This window comes from Zophobas morio, unplaced genomic scaffold (genome assembly GCF_036711695.1).
Source record: "Zophobas morio isolate AGI-343-1 ecotype UQ-CSIRO unplaced genomic scaffold, CSIRO_AGI_Zmor_V1 ptg000131l, whole genome shotgun sequence".
Classification (NCBI taxonomy): Eukaryota; Metazoa; Arthropoda; class Insecta; order Coleoptera; family Tenebrionidae; genus Zophobas; species Zophobas morio.
This window is the reverse complement of record NW_026972236.1, coordinates 469,407-489,286: the sequence shown is the minus strand read 5'-3', so window position 1 is coordinate 489,286 and position 19,880 is coordinate 469,407. Positions and strand designations below refer to the sequence as shown.

The 19,880-nt window shown below is 33.1% G+C and overlaps 3 protein-coding genes and 1 long non-coding RNA gene across 4 annotated transcripts; 3 read left to right on the top strand and 1 right to left on the bottom strand.

Annotated features, from left to right (window-relative positions):
- The first annotated feature begins 879 nt into the window (after positions 1-879).
- On the top strand, positions 880-4,417 carry LOC135145189 (proline-serine-threonine phosphatase-interacting protein 1-like). Its single transcript, XM_064077301.1, has 15 exons — positions 880-1,023; positions 1,073-1,109; positions 1,188-1,263; positions 1,459-1,568; positions 1,622-1,731; positions 2,816-2,878; positions 2,944-3,012; positions 3,072-3,197; positions 3,257-3,355; positions 3,417-3,513; positions 3,572-3,634; positions 3,804-3,872; positions 4,009-4,079; positions 4,140-4,194; positions 4,256-4,417. Exons 1-15 carry the CDS (start codon positions 982-984, stop codon positions 4,309-4,311), a joined length of 1,143 nt encoding a protein of 380 aa, XP_063933371.1. The 5' UTR covers positions 880-981; the 3' UTR covers positions 4,312-4,417.
- Positions 3,806-4,395, bottom strand: LOC135145190 (uncharacterized). The gene is made up of 3 exons (XR_010283354.1): positions 4,145-4,395; positions 4,031-4,096; positions 3,806-3,881 (listed from the first exon to the last, which is right to left on the bottom strand). It is a non-coding gene; the product is annotated as an uncharacterized LOC135145190 (long non-coding RNA).
- Positions 4,418-12,041: 7,624 nt separating the features above from the next.
- Positions 12,042-12,952, top strand: LOC135145158 (uncharacterized). Its single transcript, XM_064077256.1, has 4 exons — positions 12,042-12,082; positions 12,155-12,239; positions 12,316-12,385; positions 12,450-12,952. The coding sequence occupies exons 1-4, from the start codon at positions 12,042-12,044 to the stop codon at positions 12,950-12,952; spliced, it is 699 nt and encodes a 232-aa protein (XP_063933326.1).
- A 5,288-nt stretch (positions 12,953-18,240) lies between these two features.
- On the top strand, positions 18,241-19,880 carry LOC135145157 (uncharacterized). The gene is made up of 10 exons (XM_064077255.1): positions 18,241-18,251; positions 18,321-18,468; positions 18,549-18,639; positions 18,700-18,746; positions 18,801-18,885; positions 18,941-18,991; positions 19,047-19,327; positions 19,391-19,456; positions 19,516-19,687; positions 19,744-19,880. Exons 1-10 carry the CDS (start codon positions 18,241-18,243, stop codon positions 19,830-19,832), a joined length of 1,041 nt encoding a protein of 346 aa, XP_063933325.1. The 3' UTR covers positions 19,833-19,880.

The following is a 19,880-nucleotide window of genomic DNA, read 5'->3' as shown; positions in this document are numbered from 1 at the left end:
AATATACATAGTTTAAATATTTAAAGTATTAACTTAAATACAATTAGACCTATTAGCTGCGAAAGCAACAAACAAGAAAAACTTCTACATAGTGGGCGCAAAGTTAAAAAGGTGCAGTACTTATAGTAAGATTAAAATTAGTAATTAAAAATTTGGTAAATTATATTTAAATGTTTATAATTCATCGGTTTTTAAGCTTACGAAGTCATCACAAATATGGGAAGTACCGACATTTCTTTTATAAAATGAAGACTTGGGCGTATGCTTAAACTGGGTTTTATAAATAAACTAACGAGTGTCTTTAAAGTAAAAATTAAGTTTTCTTTAAATTCAAAATATACAGAAAGAAAAATTGTGGTAGCTAATATTAAAACGTAAAAAAGAAATCAGAAAAAGGAAAAACACTGAGGAATAGACTACATACCCGTCATACCGAAAATAATTAGCAAATTAAAAAGGGCGAGCTGCAACGAAAAACTGCTCTTATTTAAATTTTTTTTAAAAAATTTTTTTTTGTTTCTCTACTCAAAAAGCTTTAAATTAGTATATATAAAAAATCAAGAACAGTAATACAGCACTAACATATAATCCATGTTTAATTGCTAGGAGATTTACATTGTACTATCTTCTTAAATCAAAAGTCTTTAAGTAAGGTAAAGACTCAAATAAGATATGCATATGTAAACCTAAAACCTTTAATTATTTTCAAAATTACTCATTACCAAGTTATAAACACCCTTTCATGTTTTAAAACTCACCAAAGTTACAGGCATCGATTAGGATAAGCATGACTGTCTAACGCCACAATAATGCAAAATTTATAGGACCGCTGGTTGACAAGTTGAGACCTGCTTCGACCCGCTTGTCCTACTGCAGTAGAGCTTTTCTGTTACTTTGTTAAGGACTAAATGAGTTTGAGTTTTTAAGAACTATAATTTAATAATCTCTTTCCCTAAAAGTCGAAAAATCTTTCGTCCTATAATGGAAGCTTCAGATAACCACAAGTTTACTGATTTTTTCTGGGTATTTTATACGATCTTTCATAACATTTTGTTTTACTTTATTTTACAAGGGCAAGTCAGGACACGAGAATGCCGAAAGTTCAGAAGGTTATATAATATAAATATATAATTTTCAATATATATTTTTACTTAACTTATATTTGCATTTTCCAAATTCTGCTTTAGGTTTTGAAGTGTTAAATAAGCGCATGCACGATGCCAAGTCTATGGGAGAAGCCTTTGAAGAATTTTATAGAAAAAAGTACTAACTTATGAGTACATATTTTTTTGTTGCAAATAAAGTACAATAATCGCTTTTGTAAAGTATTATATAAAAATAATATGCGTAGAAGGTAAATTTGATTTATAGTTTGTGTCAATGTTTATACTAATTATTTAACTCCCCTTTCACGCTGATGTTACAGTTTGGTGGTTTAAAGTTATGTAATACTATTAGAGTAGAATTTGAAAAATCTTATGGAAACGCATTTATGAAGCTTGCAGGTTCCATTTCGCATAGAGATAATCACGGAGAACTTAAGCATTGTTGGGACACATTATTGGCTGGTTGTTTAATTAATTTTTAATAAAAATCAATTTCAATCTTTTTTAAATATTAGTAACGCACAGCGTTGGCCAAACACATCTCACTGTAGCAGATGTTTTTGAAAATGAGTATCTTCCAGAGCTAAAATCTTTTAATAACCATCAAAGGCGAAGAAGAAAAATTGTAAGTAGTTTTTATTCTTTTTTTAAGAAGGCAAAGCATTTACTTTCAAATTAGTTTAAAAATTTAGTGGTGGTTGTTCGAAACTTTGACTATCTTCTTAGCATGTCATAAAGTTGCTTATGCGTACGAGTAGTTACTGTTTAAGCTTATCACTTTGTTTGCATCAGCGGAATTACTTTTTATAGCTCTTTACCAGTTATGTTGTCTGTGAGTTTTAGAAGTGAATATTTCTTTCTCTATCAGTAATTTATTTCAAAGCCCCTATTATTAATAATTTGTGGATGTTTGCCAAAATAGAAACCGATTATAAAAAGTTGGAGTATAGGATTCTGTTTGGTTTAAGTGGTTATTAAAAAAGACGTTAAAGTGAGCAGCTCTGGGCTCGTTTTATAATTCACGTATTAGAGTTGCATTTCTTTGTGGTAAAAGCACTATATATTTATAACTAAGACCCTTAAACATCACTTATGTTGAAATTGTCTACTTCTTGTGTTTTATACAGGAAAAAGTTTTTATTAAAAAACAATCTGAGCAAAAAATCAACAGAATGCAATATTTTTAGTATCAGTATCACCACGTCCTAGTTTTCGCTTAGAGAAATTAGTGGGTTAAATCCCATGGCAGCCCACACTTTCGGCTTTATAAATTTTTATATAATTTAAAACTTCTTTATAAATGCTAACAGCCAAAGAGAGTAGAATTCCAAAGTTTATGAATTCAATAACGTAAAAAGGCGGAGTAGATTTATTATATTCTGAAGCATTATTATAATAATTTACAATAAAAGAACCTATTATGTTCACAAATAAAAAATCGAAAAAGTAAAATATAAGACAAAGAGAAAATTTAAATAAAATAAAGATCGGAAAAGTTTCATTTAGTCAAATTATACTTTTTAAATTTATTATTAAATCCTTTTTTTTTTCAATAAAAAGTTGTTTTGTTTATTGCAGAGTTAACAAGTTATCTATTATTTTATATAAAATTAAACTGCATTGTCGTGCTGTTGGATGGATAAGAACTTTTCTGACTTTACACGAACAACCTTGCACTGCATATGATATTATATAAATTTTTTCTTAAGGCTGAAGATTCGTGCCATAAAACTCACGAAAAACGTTTAAAGGCTTATGAGAAAGTTTCAAGGGTGTGTAAAACTTTTTTGGGGGCATATTTTTTACCGTAACAGCAACTCTTTTATTCTTGTTAAAGACCCAAAAACTGTATTATACAAAGTGTAAAGAGTTCGAGGCGTTGGACGCACAAAGCCAAACGGAAAAAGTGAGACTGTTTTCTATAAAATTTACTTACTATGTTAAAGTTTTATGGCCGATGTTGAGAATCAAGGGAAACTTTGCAAAGTCAAGACCGCTGTGGACACCTTGGAAATCGCCTACTTTGAGGCTGTGCGATCTTATAACGATATAAAGCAGCAGTGGGAGAGCGACTTTACAGTTCTCTGTGAGGTTTGCACTGGCGTCATCTTGGTAGGAATAAAAAATAAACACGGTTACGATTCGTACAGATTTATCAGGAGTTAGAAGAGGATAGAATTTCCTTTACAAAGAATACTTTTATGAATATAGCAGAAGCCGGTAGGCACTGCGCCCAGGAAACCGAAAGAGTCGGTTTTTGTGCCTTTTGTTGCTTTTGTATACGCTCACTCCCGGCGAAATCGTTATTAGATATACAAAAAACTTTTGGATGCCTCTAATAATATAGATGTAAACGAAGAGATACAGTTATTAATAAGAAATATTTCTACTGGAACAGTCCGTTTAAGTAAACTGTTTTTGTTTGCCCTATTCTTCTGTAAGTCCTTAGTAACTTTCTGTAATAGAGGAGATCCCATCTGTCGACTATTGTAAATTAGGTAGCCCTCGAGGGATCATATCTGAAGCTTGTAATCTATATACGATATCAAAATTTCACTAATTATTTTGTTTTTATTAAAAAACTAATTATTTTGTTTATTAGCTTCTAAAAAGGCGTGTCTTCGCTGTAATTGTTAAACAGTTAATCCAGAAAAGATAGATTTTTAAAGCTGACCTTTTTTAACCTTTTATTTTCAGCGGGTTCAGTATCAAACCTGAACTTGTACTCCTTGAAGTCTTCTAGTCAGAGTCCAAACGCCGTGGAGTGTACATTTCCTATTATATATTAAAGTTCGAGTTAATTTCTCCATCGAGTTAGTTAAAAAGATTTTATTTATGTTCTATTAAACTTTTTTTATTCGTTGCTTTTCTATTGATACACTGCTACAATTTTTTCAAATAGATCGTGCTTTGAACGATTATACCAGACAAAGCGAGGAGGAGTTATCCTTCAAAGCCGGCTCTCACGTTTATGTATTGCTTCTTTAATACTTTGGACAGTAAGAACCCTAAATAATAACAATATTAACACAGGTTACTTCGAAGGAGGAAGATCCATGGTGGGAGGCTATTATTAACGGCCAACGAGGTTGGTAGTGCTATTGAGATTGTTTGACTTGCGAAATTTTCTTCTTACGTTTTATAATAAGGGATGGTTTACAACACCTTTTTGATCCCCTCCAATGAGTATGAAAAAAACAATTAAAGCAATGTGGAGACAATGAGTAGTCGAAGCGAAGTGCTAACTTTAATAGCTGATTTACACCACTTTGTGGAACAATTATAAATAAATTTTTTTAACTGTCCTTATATATAAAGTTTTCAAAATTTATTGTTATATATAATTTATAGAAATCATGAAGTTGTTTGCTGTAAGCTTTTTTTATTTAGAAGCGCAAATGTCAAGCTTTTAGAGAATTTATTTCTAATTAAAGTTATTAAACTTAATTTTTAGTTTTGTTTAAATAAGTTAGTTGTTTTATAAGAGGCCTCTATTTTTTTATCAACACTTTTGGTATCAAATACTAAATTGTCCTATTTTTGCATTGTGTGGTAGCCCTTCGTGGTGTAAACCCAGAGATTTGAGTTTTGAAAGTCATATATGACAATAGAAATAAACTCAGATTGTATATAATTAAATAAATAAATATTATATTTATAAAACAATAAATATCGATAAACTACATAATAATGACTGTTACCCATCCAGTATTCAAGTGGTCTCAAGTGAAGCCCGTAAGTAAGTGAAAAATAAATATTTATATTTAACCTTACTATGAAAAGACCGTATGCCACGTTGTGACTATAAATTTCGTTTAACACAAATATTTGCAGTTATAATTCTTTCAACTATCTTTATAGAGAGTTATAAGAAGCATTTTATAGATTTTCATTGGGAGCCAACGTCATGTAATTTCAGTTATCTTACAAGCAAAAGTTGCACTTAATTTCGTCAACTAAAACTTTTTTAAGTTTAGTAAATTTCAAAAAAATAATAATTTGCCATTTTTCTTTGTAGCTTTGATTATGTATGATAGAAGATTAAAGAGTTATGCTTAAGCAAAAAAGAGTAATTTTGTTCAATTTTTTGTGCGTTATTGAAAGCCATAGTTCTTTGTCTTTAGTTTGACTATACCCTTCTCCAATAGTTAGTTGACTCCAAACAGAAATTTTACTATCTCATATACACTAGCCATCGACCAAGTGACATAGTACACAAACAAATTTGAATGCCCCAATTAACTTCGTTATACAGGACAATCGCTAAATAGGGAAGATTTCAAGGCTAAAGGCTAAAAAAAATAGGAAAGGGTGGAGAAATTTTACATGAAAAGTTTGTCCTCGCCCCCTGACTACTCAATTAAAGTTTTCCCTGGATCAGCTTATTTTGTAAACTGAATACTTCGCAAAGAAACTGCATTATTATTTAAGAACACGGAATACATTTAATGGATGCTACCTACGTTTTGGAAGCACGTCTAAAAATTTGTTGCAGATATTAAATTTTAATCTCGAATTATATTATTTTTCAATATTTTGCTCTTAATAGTTTTGTTAGAAATTTCTCTTTTACTAATTAATGACATATACCTACTTAATGGATCTCTAGACCTCTAAGTTACTTAACTCACCCTACTTAAACCCCTTCTACAAGTTTACCTTTTTGTATTTTTCGTGTCCTTTAACTAAAATCGCTATTTACATTGTAACTCTGGTCCTTTAGTCTGCTGTCAATCTATGACAATAAAGTAGCTAAGGCAAGAGTACGGAGCAAAAAAAAAAGTCAGCAACCCCACGTTATATTTATCTTATCTATAATATGTTCCACCGTACTATTATCGTTGTATATAGTAACTTAAACCCTTGACCTACATTCTAGTGACACAGGGAACGGATAAGGGGAGAACAAAAAGGACAGGAGTTCTTATACTATTATTAGTAATGATATTTCCTGATGCTCGATAAGGTCGTAAAAGAAAAACACCGACTTTACGAGCTCTCCACAGGGTTGATAGCGTACCCACTAGCTTTAGGCTTGTGTTATTTGTCTATTTATTTATCGTTTTGACCTACGACAGTCGTCTGCAATAACTTAAACTGCTTAAATTCCCTCATTACGGTGATGGTTGAAGAGGGTGGCCCCCTTTATAAATTAAGGCCTCTCGGATCATCTTTCATAACATAAAGACAGCGATGTCTTTGCGATTTAAGCGTATTACACATTCCCCCTTCCCCTTCCCCCCACCTAAAATTCAAAATATAATAATCATGTAATAAATGTTCTGGAGACGTTTCAATACTCGATTTTCTAAGATAGATCCAAATAATATTTAGTAAATTATATTTTATAAAATTTGCAGAAGCATAGTCCAAGGCATTAGTTATTAAATTGTTGGGGTATTCGTCATATTGAGTAATACATCTTATAGCCCTCCGTTCAAGGTAAAGCAAAAAAGGTTTAAAATCACATTCATGATGTAGTTAAGAATTTGAAGTCTGTTTATGAGTAAAGTCGAGCAGTAAGATCATGAGACAGAAGCGTAACTATTAATAGGCCTGAGAATAGCTTTATATATAAGGAGTTTATTTTCAAGATTTCTTTTAAAAATGAGAAGATATAAAGCAGAAATTTAATTCTTAAGATAAGTCTAGAGTCAATAAGAGCACCAAGTATTTTAACTGATTGCACCAAGAAGGCTTGTGCTAAAGCAATCTCATATATATATATTAAAAATAATTCTACCCGTAATTCATATTTATTTAAAGTTCAGTGAGCGGTCGGCAGTAGCGTGCTCCGACCCAGATTTGGTAGTTGACCTCATGTGTTAGTGATCGACTGGTGTGCTGATTGAGCCGATCGTAGGTGGCGATAACATTGCGTAAAAAAACGTTACCCAAAGTTCAATCTGGAGGTCTTAATGTAAGGACTCGTTGCGAACAAACCTTGGCGGGCCCGTCATAAGGCGGAGGCGTAGCAGCTTGTTTTATCTCACTTGAAGCAAAGAGGCTACTACCGGTGAGCCGAAGGCCAAGGCGGTAGCCGCGTATATCATGATCGGTTGGATGCACTACAAATACAAGCGTCGCTTGTTGTGCAGCGAGAGTTTGCTTCGGGCACAAGTAAAAAGAGTTTAACCCGCCGCCTTTACCTTTGCTGCTAGATAGTTTACGTGCGGGTCACGTGAGCTTATTGTCGATAATGACACCCAGGTATTTCCCCTCAGGGCACCAAAGAATTACTTTATTTTTCAAGTTGAGCGGCGGTAGTGGTGTAGTGAGCTTCTTTGTAATAAAAAGGGCCTTTGTTCTTTACCGCGTCAATAGTAACTCTCCAACCCCGGCACCAGTTGGCAAGCGTCACTATGTAGTACTGCAAAAGCTAACTCGAAAGGGCAGGTGACTTTGACAGGGGTAAGTATGTGTTTATCCGCATATAAGGCAATCAATCAGCTTGTGGGGGTTGGCAGACTGTGGCAGGTCGCGTACATAAAGTGCAAAGAGTAGGTGTGATAATAGAGTATTCTGCGGGACTCCGACTGTTAGTGGTCATAGGAATGAGTGCGCATCGTCCACATCCCCTTATAAAAAGGTAATCTATTAAGATTTAGAGTAAAATATAGAAAAAATAAGAACAGATATAAAAAATATGTATAAGTTTAAATAAAAATAAATAATAAAGAAATGAAATTAAAAACAAAATAAAGAGCCGAGGAGAGATAATAGGGATTGTTGTCTATTCTTGTAAGTGTTTAAATAATCTAGAATATCTAGATTAATTTATAAATCATTGGATATTGGATATTAAGTTAATCCTTCTTTTAATTAAATGCTGTAAATTTTTATTGGATTTTTTCTTACAATCAGGCAGATTATATACCTACTCAAAAGGTTAAAAAGTATTTCAATTTATATATATTTTTAGATTTTTAAAAAAATAAATGTTTAAATTGGTTTCGTCAGAGTTAATAATTACCATATTTGTATATATTGTTTCTAAACATAGCCTCTGGTGAAACTCTTCAAAATCGCGTTTATTCTAAAAATATTAGTTTATTATATTTTTAATTGGTTTATCTTTAAATTTTATATCTGTATGGTTTATTTTTGTATATGTAATTTTTAATACATTTCCCTTATCACGAAAAAGATTAGGGGGAGTGACCACCTCCGCAAAATAAGTTAGCTGTAAGGCCATGCATAACTTTTAGGCCACAGCGTTAATGAATTTAAGGTTTTTACCTTCTTTTTATTTTTTCTATATGAGTAAGCATGATTATATGAACCGGTAGGATTTCTACAGCCTTTAAAAATATTCGCTGTTTTTAACTTGCCTAGGAATGTTTAGGTCGTTCATGTATTAAAGATGTGTACAGAAAGGCAATTTATTTGATTCCTTAAATAGATGATTATACTTTACAAATTCCGTGCAATTCGGTTTTCATTTCCTTAATAAAAATTAACAATAATAAAGCCGTTAAAAGGACAAACAGATAATAATTGGGGCTTTTAGGAAATTAAACTCTAAACACCTCAACTCTTTGTTCTCTTGCCAAAACTAATAATTTAACAAAGTTTAAGTAAACATATCGGTGAGGCCTATCTCCGGCGCTGCAATAATAGCCAAACACTCGTGGAGGAAGAAATATTTTAAATTACTACGTTTAAGACAACTTAGCCGTCATAAAAACAAGGGAAGTGTCGTACCTGTGCAATCTTATATTGATTAATAGCATCCAATTGAGGACGTTCATTTGCTATTAAGTTGCCCACTATTTTAACTAATGCTATTGGTATGGTTCAATATAATGATAGATATTAATAAAAACAGTGTTATTTTCTATATATGCGGCGGCTCAAAGTTTAGAGCCCATAACAAGACAAGGAGGCTTCAAATAAATGAATACGAAAAAAGAGCAACAAAACGGAAGACAATATGAAAGAAGAAGAAAAACAGTAATTTAATGCTAAGCTTTGATATTCGTATTATAATTCGTTCATTAAAGAACATTTAAATAAAGAAATTAAATTTTAACGGTTGTTTTCTGTAAAAACGTATTATTCTTAATATTACTAGTTCAGTTGCGACAAGTAGAAATCATGACATCACGTTAAGCAAGTAAGTACTTCATAAAAAGGTCTACGAGCTTGGATATGTATATTCCAAGTTAACTGACCAAACGAATTCATTAAAACCTCATCGAAATATAACGTACAATATTTTTTATGAAATAAACAAAAACATTAAGTTGAGATGGCACACGCTTCTGCCTTCTGCGCAATACATGGAATTTTAATGAATTTTCATTAGAGTTTAGGGCTAAAGGTCTTGTAAATATTGCTTCAATACAAGCTTAAATCTAATTTTTACGCTATCACTAAGTGTGGGCTCGTAAATTTGATGTTTCTTGACCCGATCAAGCACCAGGAAATAGTTGTTATTTTTTTTCCTCGGTGTTTTTGGTGTGGTAGGCTTGTATACCTCGGGTGGTTTTAAATCTATCAAATAAGTTATTACAGAGTTTTTTCGTACGTTGATATAAACCTATATTTTATTTATCTTGTTTATCTACTATAAACAAGTCTTTAAAACTAGAATATGTGAATCAATAATTTGATGTTTTTTACCAGCCTAAAATGCACTGAGAAATAAAAAGAAGGATGTTAAGTTAGGTACTTAAATTTAAAATAGAGTTGAGTAAGTTTAATTATTGTAGTGCCCCTACTATTACTATAAAATAAACTTTACACTAGAATTATTCCATTCTTAGACGCGAGCTACCAAAGCAAGTGTAAAAGTTGTGGAAAGTTTGGACATTCTCTGCGACGGTTGTACACGCCATTAAGCCAAAACATGCAGTGTTAAACTCACTTACGTTAGTACTACTACAGACGATGTTTCTGGGAATATATAAAGGTCTAAGACATGACCTTAACCTTTTAACACATCTGTCATACTAAGCTTTAATAAGGATGAAATTTTTTGGCCTATTTACTAAATTTTTTTGGTTACACACCAGAAAATTTTTCTAGACTCAACTTTGTGTTTCACCTCAATCAGCTACTCTCACTTTAGGCTAAAATTCCGCCGCAATACTTTTAACTGTCACTGTTCATATCACGAAAAAGGTTTTTGCTAGTGGAGGCAACTGGAAACACCCGAAAAAGCCCATAACTTCGGGGATTTCATTGAGAGTAGAGGCGTCGTTCCTTAGCGGGTAAGAGCATTGACGCGCAAGCTCAAGTTCCTGTGTTCCATTCCCACCGTCGCAACCCTCTTTTTCGATTCTTTGATGGTTGCGAATTTAACCTTGTCCTTAGATATTCCAATATTATCAAACGGTCTCCTAGTATTTGCCATAGGTGCAAATAAAAAAGTTACTGTTGTTGTCAGGAAGTCCATAGTCAGTTATTACATTAGATTAATAAAAAAATTTTTAGTAAATAATTTTCTCTAAAGCTGTCAACATTAGCAATGAAGATAAGACATAACATTTAACTTTCGACTTTGTCTAGTGGTAAGTTTTACTGGCGAACTCTATGGTTCTTGCATATTTCTAAATTGGACAGGAATATTTTTCACTACCCAGTCTTGCGAACACCCATAATATGGAATTTTTTTCACGTCGAGAAACTAACTCTATCTTTTTTGGCCTAATTTTGATATGGGATGCAAGCACCAAGTTGTAGAGAAGTCGCATAACAACTGAGATCGTTTTAAAATCACCTCAGTTGAACTCTCAAATCAATTATAAGCACCTAGAACAAAGCTGCAGTGTTGAAGATTTGTTATTTCGAACCAACCCTAAAATCCCTAATTTGTACCCTCATCACTATAAGTACTAAACAACCTCAGTTATTATCGCTACCCTTAGAAATCTAACCTCTGTTACACTACTAAATCACATAAAAAACTGTTTTATCGAGTACTGCCTTGCAAAGTGAAGTACCTTCATAACGTAATGTCATCTTTCTTTCCCTCAAGTTATCAGGAAGGACCACAAACCTGTTATAAATACCATTAATTTACTTAAGCACACTATCCTTCTGAAGCAACGACCTCTGGTAAAGTACGGGACGTTTAAATTAATCCGCGCAGTATTAAAGCAAATCCCGTGCATTACCTTAGCTAACTGCATTATTGACATAAGATATTTAAAGACGTATGAACACTTAGCAAGTGTAAAACACTACTACTTATAAAAGGTTTAACAAGCTTTCGGGAAAATTACATTGCCCAGAAACAGCTGGTTGCTATACGCAATTATAGAATTTTGCTTGGAGAGTTGGTGCAAACAAGCCCTAAGCCCACGCTAAGCTTTCCTTTCGGGTACACTTTTGTAATGTATAGAATATGCCTTATGGGTAACAATTATTTTCTTAAAATTTTAAAAGTTAGGCCAACCAAGAGCCTTTAAAACAGGAACATTTGTGAGATACGCCATAATAACAACTAGCCACACCTCTTACTCTTAAGCCTATCAGTACTACCAGTATGTCTGAAACAAGTGGCGCCGTTGGCTTGGCGGCACACTAATTTAAAACGTCATTTTCAGTTTTTAGATGAAGTAATTTTTTAATAAAAAAATAAGAATAACGAAAAAGCGGTATCACTGACTTAGAGTTTAACTAAAGTTGCAACAATTGAACTTGATAAATTTAAATAATTTTATTGCCTTATCTTTAATTTGAATTCTTAAGTATATTTTATAGAAGTAAAAAGAACAAGTCCCACCAGAATCAAAAAAAAATTCCTAAGTACTTCAACCTTACACGGTAATAGTTTCGCTATTTTTTTAGTACGTCATTAAAAAATTGTAGCTTTATGCGCGCAAGATTTGCGCGGGTTCCCCCAACACTTTAGTCTTTATTTTACATATATCTTTCTAATTTTTTTTTAACAGTATCCTTTTTAATTGTCCTTTACTATGTGTTTAAATGGAACAAGCAAACGAACTAAAGTTCATAAGGGGTGCATGGTTAAAATAATTTTTATTGAATAACCTTTTGAAATTTTTGATTTTTTAACTTTAAGTGACATCCACAACTAGTGTCTCTCAAATTGTTAGCAGAGAAAATAAACGTTTTACCGTTACAAACTTACCTACTCGGGCAACAATATTAGTAGAGAAACAAGTAATTTCTATATTTTTTACAATTTATCTGCAGATTACCACTTTAACAAAGTTTACTTTCTTAATTGCGAGCTAAGGAACACGAAAATGACCGCATAGCATTTCCTTTATATACCAAATATCTTGAAAATCAACATAATTCCCAAGGTATGACTATGACTAATTTTCTAACTCGAAAGATAGCTCGCTAAGTAAATAAATAATTATATAGTGGATCACAGCTGTATGCCTGAAAAAATTTCCCAAAAGCAAAAAAATCTCAAGTTGATGGATACGGAGGTTATTCAAAATGAACTCTGCGCATCAAAGGAAGAATCAAAGAATATTTTGAAGTTCAATAGTTCACCTGACTTCTTGGCCCCTGAAAAAGAAAGGGAAAGCTCATGTCCCGAGTTGAAAGCAGTAGATATTCAAGAATTATTAGAAGAGGATATATTGTTCAATCGAAACCCGTTTCTTAAGGGCCAGTTAAATTTTAGAAATATTGGCTTAAGATACACATTTGGGAATAATAAAGTAACTGGAGCAGTGCAGCAGATTTCAGGGGCCAATGAACTCTTTTCAAATTCTTTTACTCTGTCGTTACAATCTTTTCAAGCGTACGCGGAAGCTACTCAAGATCAGTCTCTTAGAGAACTAACACATCTAAATAACAACCTCCTTCACGTGCAATATCTACACACCATTAACTCAGGAGACATTGAGAGAAAATAAGCAAATAAAATATTTTTTCATGACAGTTGTGCTGTTATGTAAATCCGTGCCCAAAGTTATTATTCATAAAAAGGCTTAAACCCCTCGCTCTAGTTTCCAAAGTAGATACGTAATAATAAGAATTCGTAATTAATAATTTCGCGCTACCTGGGCAATTTATTTCAAGGCAAGTTAAAAATGATTTGGTTAGGCAGTTACTTAACAACACTCCGAAGTTTTTTGGGAGTTAGGCAACTTCCCAAATAGCCTTAGTCTATTATCACTACAGCTCTGTATACAGTCGAAATATCACTAGCTAGCATTTTTAAAAGATAATCTCCTTCTCTGAACTTAAAATTAATTTTTTAAGGGAGCATTGTGTAGCCTGTGTTTTTGCTTTTCCCTGTGGTTAGCAATTAATTAACTATCTGCATGGAATTTATTCTACAAATAAAGTCGACTCATTATTATTTAATACGAAAACTTCTTTCCCGAACTTAATACTTTCGAACAAAATAATATTTCTATAACAAAAGTACTTTATTTATATATATAGGTAAGGAATTTATATACAAAATACTTAAAAAATTACTTTATTATTGACCTTCGTTATAACACTGTATTATAACGTAACTTCATTACCGCCTATAACTAAGAACAATATTACATAATTTACTCTATTAAAAGATTTTAACTGGATAAAAAAATTACTAATAACTACTTTTAAACAACCAATTACTAGGACGAGCACCCTATAAATGATTAATGCCCTTTTACCCTCTAGTCTTTTAGGTCAGAGTAGGTAACATTTGCTATCAGCTGCAATGGGCTCCGAGCCAGAGCTATAGACTGGAACCTCAACCAACAAAATAAAAACCAAAAAAACGCAGTGCGGAGGCGACTCTATTTTTAATTTTAATTAAACCATCTACTATGGTCAGTTCAAAGAAGCACTTTAACCCGCTCCAATCTGGCCACCCCTCCTTCGACAGGGGTTGGTGCACGAATTCCCATTAGTGCATTTTTCCCGAGGGTACATCATATATTATTGAATTACGTTTTTACCAATAAAAAAATTAATACTGTTTACTAGGAATGAAATGATTTAAAAAATAGTGTTATTTCCCAAGATGACTGTTCCGAAATATTGAGAAGGGGAGTGGCGGTGTACTGATCCAGAACTTCTCCCATTTAACATAGGCTGTGGAAACCTAAAAATTACCACCAGGAGAGATGGAACCAAGTACTAGACTCCAGGCCCCCTGGAGACCAAGCTTAGCACGCTTGAACCCTTTGTTTCATTTAAAAATAAAATAAGTTTTCGTTTAAAACTTGAATTAGTCCGTCCTACTTAAAGAAAACGAATTAAAAGGGAAGGTGTTATAGTTGAAAATACTACAATTGAGAATTGAATCCGAGGAGGAGACCCTTAAGGTCTCTGCTTAAACCTCTTTATCTTTGCATACTAGAACAAAATAACAATTAACAGTCTAGAAATACTAGTTGGCTATAGTGTTCTACTAAAGTAGAAAGCAAAAAAAATAAAGATTATGTTTCTCCTTTTCATAGTGGTCTCTTTTTTGGCTTATCATGGGGCCTAAGCCCTATTTAACTATTTGTATTCATTTAAATTCATATTAGTTGCGGTTTACGCCTTTCACACCAAACGACGCTAAAGTTTTAAGCAGCTCTAATAATGGCGTGTTAACTAAAACAGACTAAAAGCTGAACCGCGTATGGTAATTTGATCACTTTATCGACTAATAGTAAAAACACAATACAGCCCCAATTCAAAAAAAACTTTATTAAGATATTTTACAAGCTAATTCAAAATTTTAAGACTATATCATAAAACTTTTGCATGCTCCAATTTTTTTATTTCCTTATCCCCATTGGTCTGCAAGCTTATAAAAAACATTACTATAGTCACACTTTAAGCTAGATAACAAAAAAAAAAAAAAAAAAAAAGAAAAATCCAAGGTAAATAAGGTCGAGAGAACGAGCATTCTATTCTTTCGGACACTATATCACTTTATTACTTTGTAACTTTATTTACCTTAATATTTATAGAAAGGCTAGATTATTTTGTTTATAGCCCAACCACAACCTCCTTTAGGATACCTGGTAGTGAGCTGTTTTTTTCATTTAGGGAAAGAGGGTTTGCAAATTTAAAAGGACTGCTCCTTGATTTTAGAATCTAAAGAATAAAAATGCTGTGACTGCTTGAAAATTAAAAAATTTGGGGAATAAGGAGATGTGTTTTCCCTTTTTTAAAATATTTTATTAATATTTTAGAGACTATATATTCGTGCGTAAAGAACTAAATCTAACTTGACATGATAAGCGGTCATTAAAATAGTATATTTGTTTTTATGAGACACCCATAGTGGCCATATACTATTATTAAGTAAGGCGAAGGGCGACCCTATATATTCAACCAAGTCCTTTCCTCTTCACAACCTTACTATGTGCGTACCGCTGCATACCGAGGGCTATAGTTAACAAACAGGTAAAGAAAGATAACGATGCCCTCGACTAATTTGTAGATTCCCACCATGCGAAAAAAGTGGTGGACGCCCATCTTTTATTAGAGTATCAGAATAACCTCGTCCTTTCTTTACTAAATGATTTCCGTTTAACTTCATTCCATACTTCCTTATTAAAATCGTTTCTTTTATCCATACATTTATCCAAATTTAGTAATAGTTAATTTTTTTTTGGAGGTAACAAATACGAACCGGAGAAAGTACACTTTTAAACCGTTAGATTTCCCCACCAGTCAAAAATCGGAAACCCACCTAAAGGGACAGTAAATTTTTGATAAAGGTTTCATATCTTAACATTAATGAAGCTAATCTCACGCTTACCAATTTTTTTTAAAAAAGATAATCGTTGCCTTGCTTGCCAGACATAATTAAAGGGAGAAATCACCTCCCTTACGTTGTATAGAGTATACTAAAATTTGTAATATTGAAGGGAAAAATCTGTTATGCATGTTAATATAATGAAATACAAGAAAATTGTAAGGAATTATAACACTAAAATTAAGATTTAAGTGAATAAATAAATGTAAGGTTTGAGAATATTTAAGGCGTAAAAATGAGTTCCATGTTTGTTTTAGCCCTTTCCACGAACTCTTATTGGCATCTGATTTTTACGTGGCTCTTGCATCATAAATGCCAATTCTAACTTGAGACGTGACTCAAGTTGAAATTAATCTTTTTGTAATTAGGTATTGTCGATCGATATATATTATGTTCGGTCCTGTTTTTTTTATAAAAGCAAAGCCTTTTTCATCTTAATATAAGTAATCTTAGCTTATGGTCGTCACACAAAGAGAAAAAAGGGAAAATGCTAATGAAAATGTACGTATATTGGTGGGAACCGTTACAGCACAATCGGTATTCCCAAGTCCACTATTTTTTAAAAAAAAGACAAGGGTTGCGTGGGGCGTTAGGTAGGAGGATTAATGTTTTATTATGAAAGAGTGACCATGAGTAATTTCACTATAAATTTCATGTAATTAAACGTCATGAGCTATGTTAAGTAAAAGTAGATTAATAATGTTTGCAATATGACAATAAAAAGAGTAGAGATGTCGAAAAGTGTCATAAAAGAGCATGGAGGTTACAAAAACGATTATGGGCTACTCCCTACTAGTTGAGGAGCTCATAATTGGGGAGGCCTGGCTGGCTGCGGTGCTGGCCAATGTCTCCGGGTGGCCTAAAATATTAGTATTTTAGAGGTCAAGGCTAAATACGCGGCCATCAGACCGTAAAAGAGAGTTGCATCTGTGGGAATCCAACCCACGACTTTGAGTATGCGCATCAATGAGCCCATAACCGCTGAGCTACGACGACAACTCCCAATCCGGGTATCATGGCTTTGCGTATTTAACATGTTATCGTATCTCGTACCTAAGACTACCTCTCCCGGTGGAAGTTTTTAGGAATTTTCCACCATACTAGGTTGAATGGCGGAAGTCCAGGCCCGATATTTTCCGCTTTTTCAGTCCTTCGGGGCAGTGGTGATAGTGCAAGCGCCCCTAGGTTGGCTTTCGTGCGATCTTAGATCACATTGAGCAGTATATAAGGCCCTCTTCTATATAGGGCCTGGCTGTAGCTTGCCAGGTAATAAAAAAACACTTTTAAGAAGGAAAAATGAAGTTTACCTTTGAAAGTCATAGCGCAAGTTTAACTTTGGTGAGCTTTTTGTTTGCAACCTGCAGATCTAGTTGCATAATTTAAATTTGAAGTAATTAAGAGAATATTTGCTGGCTTTACATACCAAACTTTTAAGTTTACGTGGGTCTCAAGAAGAAAAAGGTTACGAAATTAAACTGTTAAAGTAACACTAAAGTAGGGGACTATCTCAGTAGGAATTACATAGGAAATAAGGATCCGTTTACCTGACGAGTGTTTTAAAGAGAGTTTAAAAAGCTCTTAAAATAAAATTATTGGAATTTTCATGTGACTATTGAAACCATGGATAAATAGTTGTAGCAAAGCAGGTTTAGTCTAGGAAAGAGTTACAACAGTAACCTAGAGCCCATATGAGACTGTGTGATGATTTGCAAGGCTTTAAAAACATATAATTATATAGAACAAGGTCTTCCCAGGAATATTAATTTACGTTAAAACTATAAACCCTAATACTTCACAAAATTTCATTTCGTCAAATAATTTTACCAGCGAGAACGGGTCTGAGACAACAGAAAGTATACTGCTTTTGCCACCTTTGTGGGATGCAGAGTGAATGTACCTTTTACAAATGTTTATCGTGTGGAATAAACACCAAATAGGGCCTTAAATACTTATTCTTTCTTTATATGCGCTTTTTCAATTAATTATTTTTCTGAAACAAGCAATTTTGAATAAAACGAAGAAACCACGGAAAAACGGTCGTATTATATTACTGCCTACTGCTCTTTTTATTCTGTTTTCCAAATATTAATTTTATCTTTCTCATAATTATAAAGAAATTAAAATATAGCGAAAAGTATATAGTTAACTTTACTAACTTGAAGTAGTTGAGTACTGTGGTATTATACCAATGGTTTAGCTTTCTTCACTTAAAAGGGCTAAGTACAAAAGGTGGGAAGGAGAGCTGTAGGAGGTTGAGCATCCCTAATTAGTTTTTTTCCCATACTTGGAAAATAAAATTATAGCGATGGTTTAAAACTGTAAGCTATTATGCTTTAGTACTCCTTCATGATGCGCTTTTAAGCTGTAATAAAGTTTGTCACATCACTGTTGAACTAATTTTTCTTTTAAGTTTGCTACATCCTAAACTATTAGCTCTATATTAGTATGGTTGGAAAGTAAGTGGAAGCTCCTTTTTATGTTTTTACATCCCTTTTAGATTTCTTCTTTTTTTTAAAATCTTATAGTTCTTTAGATAAAAAAATATGTTCAAAAGCGAAAGTATATTTTCTAAAGTTAAAAGCTGACAAAAAGTGGGGACACGGTTGCAAAGCCTTAGTCGTAATAAGTGGCGAGAAAACTACTTATAAGTTAATGATGTATCCAAAGGAGGAGGTTCTACTTATTAAACTTTTCTTCCCGTGAATAAATTTTAATCTTTTTAAAAAATAATAATCGGTTTATATAAAGTTTAGCATATAAACGCCAAGTACGAAATCTTGCTAGACTCAAAAATTACTTTTAAGGTGACTAAAGAATTTTTTTTACAATTTAACGGAAAGAACGGTACTTTATCACTGCTATTTTTTATTTATATACTTACCTTTATAAATACTAAAAAAAAAGGAAATATTTTTCTTTTTTATTTTAAAAGTTCAGAAAAAATTGTTAAGGTAAAATACTGGTCATTATTTAGCTTATGGAGCCTCTTAAATTGTCTCTCTTAGTTTATAGAAGATTTAACCAAAGTCCTTTTAAATTTTATAAAGCAACCTCAAATTTTGGTAGCCAAAGCTATAATTGACTTTTCTGGTACTAGCCAGAAACTAACCACCTTTCTACCTCTCTTTACCGATTTTCCTTATAGACGGTAATAGAGAACACTTATCTTTTAAAAAAGGACAGCTTCTTCAACACGGTTTGCTTTAAAAAAATTATTGGCAAAACCTCCACCGAACTTTATATAAAAAAAGTTGGCTACGTGGAAGAGGGGTGGTGCCACGGTGCCTATAAAACTAGTGATGGGCGTAAACAAATGGGGCTCTTCCCCTCTTACTGCGTTGAGGCTATAAATCCGGTGCCTCCGGAGGGCCAGGCCTCTGAAGAATCCGCTAGCCTCAGTGAAACTTCTGAAGAAATTCAAGAAGAGGAGGGGCTCCTTCCGCCTTCATCCTCGAGCACATCAGTAGAAGACGTTGCAGCGCTCACTATTTCGAGTCCGTCAAGTAGAGAACAAACAAGTCCTGTGTTGAAGGTCTTCTGTAGTGAAATTTTTCTTAAACCTTCCGTGGATACGAGCTGCGTTATCTTTTCAAAGGGAAGTGTGGGAGGCTCGAGGGAAGTTAAAGAGTTGCAACAAAAGATCAAAGAGTTCAGAGCAGAAGTAATATTATTTTAAATGCTCGCCATATGATACGCTGATGTGTTTTGCATGCAAAATAGAACCAAAAAATAAAAAACGAAATCCTTTCGCTTTCAAAACAATCTAAGCTTTGGGAAAAAGAATTAGCGGAGGATACTGTGGCGTCCGTTGAAATCCTTACTGTACTGCAGGAAGTAGTTAAGAGGTCAGAGAGCTGGAAGTGGTACATAGCAGAAACGCAAGATCTTAAAGGTTTTATATAAGTTAATTTACTTTGCCTCCTTTACTGACGTCTCATAATGTAATAGAAAAGTTGAAAGCGAAGATTGTTATTCTGGCGGAGGCGGTAGACGAGCTGCACGCTTTGCTTGCAGAAGCATCCTTGTTACCCGCGTAGCAGAAAATAAAGCTTTTGTGATCGGCATAATTTATTGAATTAATAGCG

Coding starts and splice junctions, on each gene's coding strand:
- LOC135145158 (XM_064077256.1), top strand. CDS start 12,042: ATGGAACAAGCAAACGAACTAAAGTTCATAAGGGGTGCATG. Junction 12,240..12,315: donor CAATATTAGTAGAGAAACAA/GTAATTTCTATA, acceptor TTGCGAGCTAAG/GAACACGAAAATGACCGCAT. Junction 12,386..12,449: donor AAATCAACATAATTCCCAAG/GTATGACTATGA, acceptor ATAATTATATAG/TGGATCACAGCTGTATGCCT.
- LOC135145189 (XM_064077301.1), top strand. CDS start 982: ATGGAAGCTTCAGATAACCACAAGTTTACTGATTTTTTCTGG. Junction 3,356..3,416: donor GCGCCCAGGAAACCGAAAGA/GTCGGTTTTTGT, acceptor AATCGTTATTAG/ATATACAAAAAACTTTTGGA. Junction 4,080..4,139: donor AAGCCGGCTCTCACGTTTAT/GTATTGCTTCTT, acceptor ATATTAACACAG/GTTACTTCGAAGGAGGAAGA.
- LOC135145157 (XM_064077255.1), top strand. Junction 18,469..18,548: donor TGATGTATCCAAAGGAGGAG/GTTCTACTTATT, acceptor TATAAAGTTTAG/CATATAAACGCCAAGTACGA. Junction 18,886..18,940: donor AGCTATAATTGACTTTTCTG/GTACTAGCCAGA, acceptor TTTTCCTTATAG/ACGGTAATAGAGAACACTTA.